The sequence below is a fragment of the Agelaius phoeniceus genome, chromosome 23 (genome assembly GCF_051311805.1).
Source record: "Agelaius phoeniceus isolate bAgePho1 chromosome 23, bAgePho1.hap1, whole genome shotgun sequence".
NCBI lineage: Eukaryota > Metazoa > Chordata > Aves > Passeriformes > Icteridae > Agelaius > Agelaius phoeniceus.
In genome coordinates this window covers 8,400,410-8,411,969 of record NC_135287.1, presented here as the reverse complement: position 1 = coordinate 8,411,969, position 11,560 = coordinate 8,400,410, and the positions used below count along the sequence as shown (strand labels likewise).

Genomic DNA, 11,560 nt, shown 5'->3' with positions numbered 1-11,560 from the left:
CGGCACGAAGCGCTATGTGGGATTGGCGTCCCCCCGCAGTGGGCGGGCCGGCACCGCGCATGCTCGCTGAGGCCGGCGACAGCGCCCCACCGATAGCCTCGGCGTGGTTTAAATTTGGCGCCTCGCTCGCTGATTGGTCGGAACCCGCGGCCAACACATTCAGAGCAAGCGCGCTGGTATCACACAAGCGACCAGTCAGCAAAAAGCTTCTTCCGGCAAACGCACCAATAGCTAGGGGCGGTGGCGCTGTCCAATGAGCTGGACCCTACTTGGCGGGAGGTTATAAAAATCCCGAGCGCGGCACCTCCTGTCGCATCGGTTCAGCAGCGGAGTGAGACGCCATGTCCGGCCGTGGCAAGAGCGGCGGTAAGGCCCGTGCTAAGGCCAAGTCTCGCTCGTCCCGGGCTGGGCTGCAGTTCCCGGTAGGGCGCGTTCACCGACTGCTGCGGCGCGGGCACTACGCGGAGCGGGTGGGAGCTGGTGCGCCCGTCTATCTGGCGGCCGTGCTCGAGTACCTGACCGCTGAGATCCTGGAGCTCGCGGGCAACGCGGCACGCGACAACAAGAAGACGCGCATCATCCCCCGTCACCTGCAACTAGCGGTGCGCAACGACGAGGAGCTCAACAAGCTGTTGGGCGGCGTTACTATCGCTCAGGGCGGCGTCCTGCCCAACATTCAGGCCGTTCTGCTGCCCAAGAAGACCAGCAAGAGGGGCAGTGGGCAGCAGTCGCAGGAGTACTAGGCCGGCCGGCCCTCCCGGCCCAACTCAAAGGCCCTTTTCAGGGCCACCCCATTGCTCACCGGGAGAGCTGTGATCCGCGGAGGAGGGAGGGGGACGAGAGGCGCGGCCAGCCGTGGCTGCGGGGAGGCGGGGGTGGGGGGGAGAGAAGCGGCCCGGGACTAGTCAAAAACTGAGCGTGAGAGCTGCTCCATAAGGACCCGTTATTTTAACTCTTACCCACCTCTGGTGCATTAAGTGGACGTTGCCTAGAAAATAAAACTATAAAACTGCTTTATTTACGAAACAGCACCCCAACACGGTGCCGTTACAGTGTTTCTGTAAGGCACTGTAACAATCAAACCCTGCTCAGAGGATGCTGACATAGTAGCAAGTGCAGGAAGCCACAGTATCTGGAATTTGGGCTTCTGCTTCAGCTCCCCCTTCGCCGGCAAGTCTAGCTAACTGGCTCTCATGACTTGTGGACAAACATACAAGGGAAATCAAAATGGCTGTCCACCCCCTCATTTAATACTAGCCCATCCAGCTAGTATAGCTAATATATATATATATATATATATATATATATAGTATCAATCTAATACTAGCCAATTGATACTATATATATATATATATATATATATATATATATATATATATATATATATAGTATCAATCTAATACTAGCCAATTGACTAGTGTATCACAGGCATCTACCTGATAACTTAATTTACCTTCACTAAGGCCAAGGGTGGACGTAGTATCTCTGCTACTTTACTATAAGGAACACGGTATCAGGAACCTAATGGGAGCCTTCAGTGATCCAGTGAGTGAAAAGGCCCAAATAATGCCTCCCAAAAGCACTCAGCACAGTACAGCATTTTAGTACCAGCACAGTTGTGTATCCAATTATAACCCAATGGTCACTTTGCTCCTAAATGGAACTGAACACTTAAAGGCTTTTATTTTAAATTTTTTTTTTTAGCTCTCTAGCTACAGAAGTTGTTGACAATACTTCATGGAGATGCTTAACAATTTAGAGAAATGTGTAGAGGGGTGAAAACTCTGAAGAGCAGAAACTACTCAAATTAACTTCATATTTCAGGTTTTTTGCACCCAAACATCAGGTAAGACTGGTGTGAATGTTGAAATAAATCCCTCCAGAGGATCATTATGTAGCTGCATAGAGTTGTAGCACTCCTCTTGGCCACACCCCAGGTTCAGCGGGCATCATTGAGCTGCCTTGCCACGCTAAGGATATGCTTTGCTCCCTTGCTCAGAAGTAAACTAGCTAGTTCAACACCCAGGTTCTCTGCAGCTTCCTGGGCCTGACCAGGAACGTTCTTGGCTGTGATGCCAACATGCTGCACATCATCATTCGGTCCATCTTCATTCTGCAAATATAAACACCTCAAAGTAAGGCATCAGGAAAACAGTAGGCAAGGAATTAAGACACCCATGAAACATGGTAAAATCTAGTCTGAAGAGCCTCAAGAACAGTGTGCTGTTACAGGTTACAAGAAACCAGACCAAATACAGTCTATTTCTAAAGGCTCAGTTTTTGTCATTTTGCTTCAGGTTTGAATTTTGAAGCCACATGATTCACGTACCTGATGGGGATAACTAACACCAGTCTGCATGGTCTCCTTCAAGCTGTCAGATCCATCCAAGCTGTAGACTGCTCCTGTCAAATACAACTTGGAAAAATATATAGAATGGATTATTACCACATTAACAAACAAACAGGCAGCCAACTACCCCCTCTTTAAAAAAACCCACCCAATATACAAAGCTAAGTCTGTTGTCTTGGGAAGGGCTTTTCTCATTCAGTGGGATCAGCATGAATAGCAGTACAATACAAATATAAAGAAAAGTAATCCCTGTTAGGGAAGATGTGACTTCTCAAGGAAAAGGCTGAAGTTTTTTTCTAGCTTCCCACCTCCTTAATCACACCCCACTGTATAAAAACAGGTTTGGTACGGTCAAAAGCAATACTTTCAGACCTCAGGACAGTAGGAAATAAGCCGAGGGGTGGAAGGGGGAATCTGGTATATATTATAAGGGAATTTTCTGAAAGACAGCTTCAGTAGCCCGACCCATTGTTGTACTCCTGCTTTGGACACAAACACAGAAGGGTCAAGTCAGGAGACTGTCTAACTGGCTATACAGTATAACATATATATAGTATAATAGGTATCTACCTGCTGAAATTAGCTTCAGGAAAAGATATGGAAACATGCACACACTTGGAATAGCTTTTCAGAAATAATCAATGAAGAATACAATGTACTCCTCACCTGGCCATCCTTCAGCAGGGTGTTGACAGCAACAGGGACGCTACATCCGCCTTCCTAAAACACAAAGCAGCTGACACTGAGGCTCCTACTCAACACATTCAAAGCAGAGGCCTCTGAAAAGTTGAGGCTGCACACAACCCTGCCCATCACTCTTCTGGCCCTTTTCGATTCAGAAGTACTCTGCAGTTTTAGAGAAGTGTAACAGATTTCCCATATTATGGCATCAAGTCAACTAGCAGAGCAGTATTTACTGCTGCAGGCAGAGGAAGGGTGCCAGACCTACCAAATGCTTCATAAAGGCTCTCTCAGCAATGCAGCACAACACAGTGTCTGCATCATGTAGGGCAGATACCATATTCAGTATCTCTTGGTCTTTGGCACGAACTTCCACTGCTAAGGCACCCTAGAAGAAGAAACACACAACAAAATATAATTCTTCAACTACATACATCAGCATTGATAATGAAACAAAACTCAGAGGCTCAGACCCTTTTCAATAAGGGAAAAAGAATGTTCACAGAAATTAATTATGGTACACTCCGCTGGGTGCAGGGTCGTCTGACAATAGCTGCTATAAACAGAGGATCAGGACTTATTCAGGCAAGTGTTAAAAGATCATGCTGCCACCTCAAACCATTCTAGAACCCTGCAGGTACTTGACAAGTGCATGATCAAAATCACTTTTTCAGACTGAACGTGCAGATTTGTCACTTGCAATCACTAACAGATCACCAGCTGTAGTTTAGCAAGTTTGATACTAGCTGCATAAGCTCAGCCACGCAGCCAGCATGGACTAGAACAGTCCACCCACCCAAAAACAGGAGCACTAAGAATGTGCTCCAAGGCAGGTATTTCAGCTCCACCTTGCAGGAGTCAGGACACCATGCACAAAGGAGGGATCATCACAGACCAAAGACACTGCAGTGGCTTTGCACAGTTATCCTGGTGCAGTGTCATACTGACCCTGCCAGAACCTGCCCCTTATCTGCCGTGTTGCCCCGCTGTAGCTATGCATGGATTTACCTTTCCCATTTACTGTTTTTTCTATTACTGATAGGAACCAGCCCCTAACACACTGGGTAGAAGAGCAGACTTCCAGTCTCCTATCAAGTTGTACCTCAAACAGTTTAACAGCCAAGAAAAGAGATCAAAGTACTTTTCTGATAACCAAGACATGAGAAGTCTTCATCACAGTTAACTACTCATATCATATTGCTGCTGGCTTTCAGTGCCCTTTAAGAAACAAAAGTTGTAAAGTACCTGTCCAACAGCATACAGACAATCTTCAGGGCCTAGGAGCTGGAAGAAAGTAAAATCAAGAGTTAATTCAAGTTGCACTATTCACAATATAGAAAACAAAAGCCAGATAGCCAGATTCCTGTCTCTAATATGAACTGATTTCATGTCAGACCAAAGAAATATCACCTCTCCCTTCCCATGCCTCAGTGTTTCCACCACAAAAGTGAGATAATGCACTTTCCATCAACTGAAGTGGAACACTTTGTGAATTAGCTAATCACTAAAATCTCAGCCTTGCACACTGCTGCGTTGCTAGACACAAGTGCTGTGAAGTGCTATGAGACAACAAGATTACAAACTGTTACTGAACCATGCAAAGTTGAACATGAAAACTTTCTGCATGAAAAAAAAGCAACCAACCAAAAAACCCAACCACTCCTTCCAGAAGTGCCTCAAATCAAAGCTAACGTGGCAATGGAGTCAGGAGATTGCATGCCTATCTTGGATAGGACAACCACAAGGTCTGAAAGTCAAACAGTTGGTATTTCATCAGAGAATGGTATTTTCTGCTTTGCTGCACCTCACCTGGCCAATGCGATTTTCCCAGCCCATTCTCTTCAGCCCAGCAGCAGCCAGGATGATGGCACTGAAGTCTTCCTTCTCATCTAGCTTCTTTAAACGAGTATTTAAGTTTCCTCTCTGTAGAAGTGATTAAGCAAGCATAGAAACAGCCAGAAAACAGTCCTACAACCAGTTGAGTCTTTACAGACTGTACAGAATGCAACAGTCTCCAAATGAGAATGTCAGTACCATCCTGAAAGTGTTAAATATGCACAATTGTTTCTTAAAATAGAATTTTGCCAAGTATTATGGAATATTAATTCAAGCACTGATTCTACAAAGATACGTACACCACTGAAGTACACTATTAGCACCCAACTCCTTCTGCACTGCAAAGAACTCTGCTCCTAGGATTGAAGTAACAATGCCTTTTCTCAGCAGGTCAGCCACCCTTAACGGAATTAGTGGTCTAAACAGCATCCAGGGTTACTGGAAACCCAGCAACGTTTTGTCACATGCCCGTGACAAACACAAGGGAGGCACCATCATGCAGTTTTTCAAACACTGCAAAACATACAATTCATCTGTATGCTGAACCCCCAGCTAGATCAAGGCTGGCTGCTTCTTCACAGCCTCATGAGAAGCAGAGGACAGAATGGCTACAGTGCTATCTCCCCCTCAGCACAGGGTAGTGGAGAACAGCCTTTGAGGAAGGAGTTTGTTCTTTGAAGTCAAGTGGCACAAATCAGCCTGGAATCTAGATTTTACACAAAGTTGCACTTTCCTGTTTGCAGCTTTACCCAGCTCCCACAGGTACTTTCCAGGAAAGGATACAATATCCCTGAATTCTAAATGAGGGAATTTCTTCTTGAGCTGAGCTGCTCTCCGAAGTGAACTGGTTCCAATCACACTGCATGGAAAAATATAATCACTGAAATCCAGAACACTCCTAACAGTTACCTCCAGCCACATATATGACAGAGGATTCAAGGAAACAAATGGTAACTTTTTTTTTTTTTTTAGTTGAAATGAAAATCAAAAAACCAGTCAATGATTTGTATCTCCTCAGAAGAAAGAAAACCACTCTGTGAAGTTTAGCACAAAGCATGTCTGAAGCAACTCCCAAGGAGCCAATTTACAGGATATGCTTCTGATGAGCAGTCCCTAGCCACTGTCAAGGACTGATGAAACCTCATTGAAAGACAATATTTTTCACAGAAAAAAGACTCCACTGCCCCAAAATGAACCAGACAAAGCCAGACAACTAAGTGATGAAGTGACTAAAACAGGGGAACTTCATCAAAGAGAGAAATGCATTAAGCAGAGGACCTTTGAGTATATAACTGGAAACCACAGAAAATTGCAAGTCTGGGCATTTCCTTTCTCGAGACATATGCTGTTCACTTCTTTTCATAGAATCATATTATATGCTGATTTGGAAGGAACCCATCAGGATCACTGAGTTCCAACTCCTAGCCCTGTGCAGCACACCCCAAGAATCCCACCATGTGCCCGAGAGGGTTGTCAAAATACTCCGTGACCTCTGTCAGGCTTGGCGCTGTGACCACTTCCCTGAGGAACCTGTTCCAGTGCTGAACCATTCTCTGGGTGATGGACCTTTTCTCAATATCCAACCTAAACCTTCCCTGATTCAGCTTCATGCAGTTTCCTTGAGTCCTGTCTCTGGTCATGAGACTGAAGAAATCAGTATGTGCCCTTCTGCTTCTTTCTTTTGGTAACCTGAAACCTAAACCAGATGTGATTTTCCTGCTATTCAAATGCACAGAAACACAAGTCTTTGTGTCATGGCTAGTTTATTTCTTTCACTTTAATATATAAAAAAGTATCTTTCTAATAGCTACCTTAATCTGAGTAATTTCACTCATCTGTCTCGGACAAAGGATTCCAATAATCTCTACTGAAAGACAGGTCATTAAAAATGGAGAAACCACAAGAAAGTGATGCCAAAAACAAGGAAGAAATCAGAAGAGGCTGAGTGAGAACTGAAGCACAGTTCAGGTCCATGAAAGCCAAAATGCTGCACCAGACACCCCGTCTGCCTTGTATGCATTCCCTAGCAGTAAGCGGAACACCAAGGAGCAGGAATTCACTCGAGAGATCATGACAACAAAGGTTCTAACTTGAGAAAGCATTGCCACTCAAGGGTGACTTGAGAGATGAACCTTCACTCCTGTGAGACAGTGTTACTTTTTCTAGCAAGTGGGTCCACGTTAATGTCTGTGGAATGCTCACAAAAGGCAGTGTAAAAACCACTACAGGATAAAGCAATGAGCTGACTGACTTGCCAATGGAAAATATCAACCAACTGACCCCTTCTATTTTTACACCTGTCTTCCCCTTCTTCTCCTACTCACCTCTTTTCAGGAAGGAGGCTCAGTGTTTTTCCGCAGTTTTTGGGATGAAAGACAACAGCGTCAAGTGGGTTTTCCCTTCTGCAAAATAATACAAGTGCAGAATGCCTGAGAGATCATTTAAGGGAAGGCTGGTAAGGTCAACTGTTCTGCTATCATTTCCTGAAAGAACTACCTCTGGCTCCAAAATACTTCATCATCACTGTACAAGCAAGAATTTTCAGCACACCTGCCAGCTATGGAACACTAGGGCAGCCCTAGAGTTCCACTAGAGCTTCCACTGGTTTGGAGACCAATCACAGGACCTACACGGCCTTTGCTCTCCTTTACCAACACTATAAAATGCAAGACTCTCAAGAGAATCAAGTCTCATGTCCACACTTACTTGCAGATAGCGCCAATCGTAAAGCCAGGAGGAAGAGAAGTTGGCAAGTCCTTCAGGGAGTGAACCACAAGGTCAACCCTAAAAATTAGAGGATAGTAATGAGAGAAGAGATGGTGGAGCTCATGTGGGGATCTACCAGAGGCCTTCAGGTCACCTACAGAAAAGTTTGAACCTACTCCAGGAATTAATTGGAGAAGGGAGAAGAATTTCAGGATTCCATAGCTAGGATTACTATACAGTTTTTGTGTTACCCCTAAAAGGCTACTTCACTTTTCTCTGTCTCTCTTTTCCCCTTAGCCAGGGACAAAAGACACTTAAACAATCATTGAATGAGGGGAAGATGCTGGAGATGTTCACACAGAGACACACTGTACCAAAATGCATCAGTATGTGGGTTGGCATCATGAGTCAAACTTTAAGTAACAACAAGCCAAACTACAGGCTACCTGTTTTGTCACACAGGAACCGAGCATAATTGTAAACACTTGAGACTCCAATAGCTGTTTCACCAACTTCACTGAAAATGCAGTATGATGTAACTATGTGGCAGAGATGCAGAAGAATACCTCTGTTTTTAAATATACTTTATAACTAAGGCACCACTGAAACCCTCCTCAGAATATTGAAAAGAAAGAGAGATTAAATAACAACAAAACTCCCCCAACACCTCAAACCCATGAAACTAGCACTAGTCTCTCTCTGCTCAGGCATCAGAAGCAAGGTTTTTTGTAGAGACAAGTTGCACAGAACACAGCACAATTTGCCCATGTCAAATTCTCCTGCACATTTAGCTTGCATAAGTTAATAAATTTTAACATTTATAGGATGACAATAAATCTGTTTTGCAATACATTACCACCAGTAAGAAAAGTATTTTTTAAAAAAATATATTCATAAGTATTAATCATATGAGATCACATCCTCCCTGTGTATTACAGCATGTAATACACAAATAACAGAAGAAAACCTAACTGGGGCAGACCAAGTGACACAACAGCTCCACTTCAAAATACATGGCCTGAGCCCAGGGTAGAGAGAAAAAAAGGGGGGGAAAAATCCTTTTGACTTATCAAAGGATTACTTTTTTTAGCCTGAGAGGACTGAGGGAAAGTAGATCACCTATGCAGCAAGCCAAATATTTCCAAAGAGCACCAAATGCTAAGGAGAAAGACAGAACAGTAAGTCCTTACTCATTTCTTTCAAGCGCATTTTCCAACTCCTTGGTGAAGAGGCTCTTCTCTCCAATCTACACATAAATGGAACAACATAAATCACAAAAGAAGCAACAGCCAATATAACATAAATACAACTAGTTCTTGAATAAAGGAAAATCCTTTACCTTGGAAAGTGCTGTATCCAAGATCTTGTCCCCAGTTGTTGACATGGCCACTGCTCAGAGACAGTACAGGTAAAATGTGAGGCTTGATAAAAGCACTGGGCTTAGGCTGAAAATATCTATGCAAAATGCCACGAGCAGTCACACACTACTGTGTGAACACTGACTCAAGCTCAATACAAGAGCAGCTCGCTTCTAGAAGTACATTGCACTTAAGACAAGTGAAATTGAGACTTTCACTGTCCTCAAAAACAGAAGCAAGGTGAAAGAGGGCAGGTCTGGGGAAGAGCTGACCCAGTGGAAACTGCCATGGTCTGTCTCTGGAGTGCCAGTGAACACATGTAAAGCAGTTCTCTTCAGTGCATGGCTGAGCTCCTGTAATTCCTGCTGAAAAGCCTTGAGCCCCAGACCAGAAAATGCCCCTAACGCTCAGAAGGGCGCAGCCAAAACAATACAAAGTTTGCAAATGTAGCAACACAACACCATACCCATCGCATACTCGGCACTTAAATCATCAAGGACTTATGAAATCCAGCTATCTCCCCTAGAAGAAACAAGCAGCAGCAGTTGCTCAGCCACACAACTGAACTGAATTCAGATGGCACTCTCAGATAAATTTAGACAGACCTCCTCCTCCTGACTCGTGCACACAAAGATAACCCGCTGGCTCCTGCTCCTTGCCATCTACCCCGGGGCAACATCCAAAAAAAAAACTTACCAATCTCAAAGTGGAGGTCAGGGTATAGCTCACGGAGCATCGTAACGACACTATCGGTCTGAATCCGGGCCAGCTACAAGGAAGCAGAAAACAAAGTCCTAAAGAAAGAGCACATTGTCCATACAGTAGCTAAGGAGGCTTTGCCACTCTCCCACAGCCAGGCATGCATGACCAGTGCATTCTCTCTAAATCAAAAGCATTAGAAATAGGTTTCCTCAAGTTAAATCGCTCATAGGTACAAACTCCTTGAACTGTGTGAACTCCTATCATGACCAGAACACTTCACTGAAGAACTTATTTTATTGACTACAGTGCCACTACAACATCTCCCCATGTCCAGCATTACTGTGCTGCAACCACTGATGAAACACTGCAACAAATTTATCAAGTTAGGGAGAGTGATTACAACAGAAACCTACAGATCACAATTCTCATGCTTTCACTTGTTGGTTTCACCTATGTGGAACACAACTGCTAAATGACGACTGCTCATCAGCAGGTGGGCAGAAAACGTATACAAACCCATTATTCTGTTGCTCAGCAATGAGAGAACAAGTCATATTGCACACTGAACTGGGGTTGAGGTTAGGGTTAAAGCCTCCCGCTTTCTCTAAGAGTATGAATTTTACCAATACTGCAAGCTTTGGGAGAAGCCAGTAGGATTTCACTGAGCTGGTGGAAAAATCCACAGTTACTGTCAAATATAAGTTACTTATCCTCTGTAAGAACAAAGACCTAGTTAGAGTTTCTACAAACACACACACACACACACACAAAATTAACAGCTTACATCATCATGTACAGCAAGAAACAAATCTCAAAGCAGTAAACTGCATGAAGAACATTCCATTGCACAAGAAAACCAGGAACAAGTAAAATACAATCATTAGCTTATCATGTTTCTGCACATGCAAGCGGCAGCTGACTCAAGCAACTACAGATGAGTTTCAGCTTTTCTCCCACCGAAGGGCTCAAGACCCTTTGGTAATTAACGTCGTTCTCAGGACTGCAGTTCCCTACAAGTACAATGAATGTATGTAGCTGCTTCCCTTTGTAAAGTGCCCCAAAAGCTTCAGGTTATTACATGAGATAGTATACATGCACGGCTATCTCCCTTGTCCTGATGTCTACGTAAAATGCCTTTGTGACAGCACGGAATTCTTCCTAGAACGTGCTACCAAAAGGAACGAGATTATCTCAGCGCAAAGGCCTGAGGGTCACTTATCTCTCTTTGCGAGGCTGCTCCTCCCTACTGTAGCCCGCTGGCAACAGATACCTTCTCTATCTCTGGATACGTCCCTTCCCTGGCCTTTGAGCGGGCTGCAAGCATCAGTTATTGGGGTGTTTTCCCTACAAGGGCTGCGCAGACTCTGCAAGTTGGTCTCAGCCCGATCCGGAATAGACCCGCGCTGTCGCCCCCGGCCCCTGCACCACGACAGCGCTAACAGAGCTGACCGTCCCTGGGTTCCGAAGGAAGGGCTTTCCAAACTTCTTCCCGGAATTCCACAGCAGGAGTGGAAACGCGCGAACTCAGGAAGCTGAGGCCGCTCCTCAGCCCCGAGAAGCACTCAGACCCTGCGCCGCCCGCAGGGTGCCCGGGCGGCGGGCACTCCCCGCACCGCAGTCCTGCCGCTGCCTACCTGGCTCCGGCGGGTGCCCACGCGGATCGCTCTGCCATCCACGCCGTTCTCTTCCCGCGGCAGCAACGGGTCGGCGCCCGCTCCGTCGGCCCCCCCGCCAGACTCCGCTCGCCCCAGGCCCACGGCGGCCGCCCCCGGCTCCGCCATGACCTCCGGCCCTCGGCGCCGCGCAGCCCCGCCCCCCCCCCCCACGTGACCGGCGGCCGCGCCCCTGCTGCCCTACCACGTGAGCAGCCCCGCCCCCCGCCCACCCAGAGGCCCCGCCCCTCTCCCCGCCCTCCCGGAGCGCCGCC

General features: G+C 45.8%; 2 protein-coding genes across 4 annotated transcripts; one reads left to right on the top strand and one right to left on the bottom strand.

Annotated features, from left to right (window-relative positions):
• The first annotated feature begins 295 nt into the window (after positions 1-295).
• Positions 296-826, top strand: H2AX (H2A.X variant histone). Its single transcript, XM_054647606.2, has one exon. It carries the CDS (start codon positions 342-344, stop codon positions 741-743), a length of 402 nt encoding a protein of 133 aa, XP_054503581.1. The 5' UTR covers positions 296-341; the 3' UTR covers positions 744-826.
• Positions 827-1,658: 832 nt separating this feature from the next.
• HMBS (hydroxymethylbilane synthase) lies at positions 1,659-11,444 on the bottom strand. Of its 3 annotated transcripts, none has more exons than XM_054647347.2 (13): positions 11,268-11,439; positions 9,628-9,700; positions 8,913-8,965; positions 8,764-8,819; positions 7,574-7,651; positions 7,192-7,269; positions 5,651-5,726; positions 4,841-4,954; positions 4,277-4,315; positions 3,300-3,419; positions 3,017-3,070; positions 2,330-2,416; positions 1,659-2,113 (listed from the first exon to the last, which is right to left on the bottom strand). In XM_054647347.2, exons 1-13 carry the CDS (start codon positions 11,412-11,414, stop codon positions 1,940-1,942), a joined length of 1,149 nt encoding a protein of 382 aa, XP_054503322.1. In that variant the 5' UTR covers positions 11,415-11,439; the 3' UTR covers positions 1,659-1,939. The 3 variants fall into 3 exon arrangements, 2 of the variants coding, with proteins under 2 accessions (XP_054503322.1, XP_054503323.1); XM_054647348.2 differs by having other exon boundaries at positions 8,913-8,962; XR_013185057.1 differs by lacking the exon at positions 1,659-2,113 and having other exon boundaries at positions 3,017-3,196; positions 11,268-11,444.
• Between the last annotated feature and the right edge of the window lie 116 nt (positions 11,445-11,560).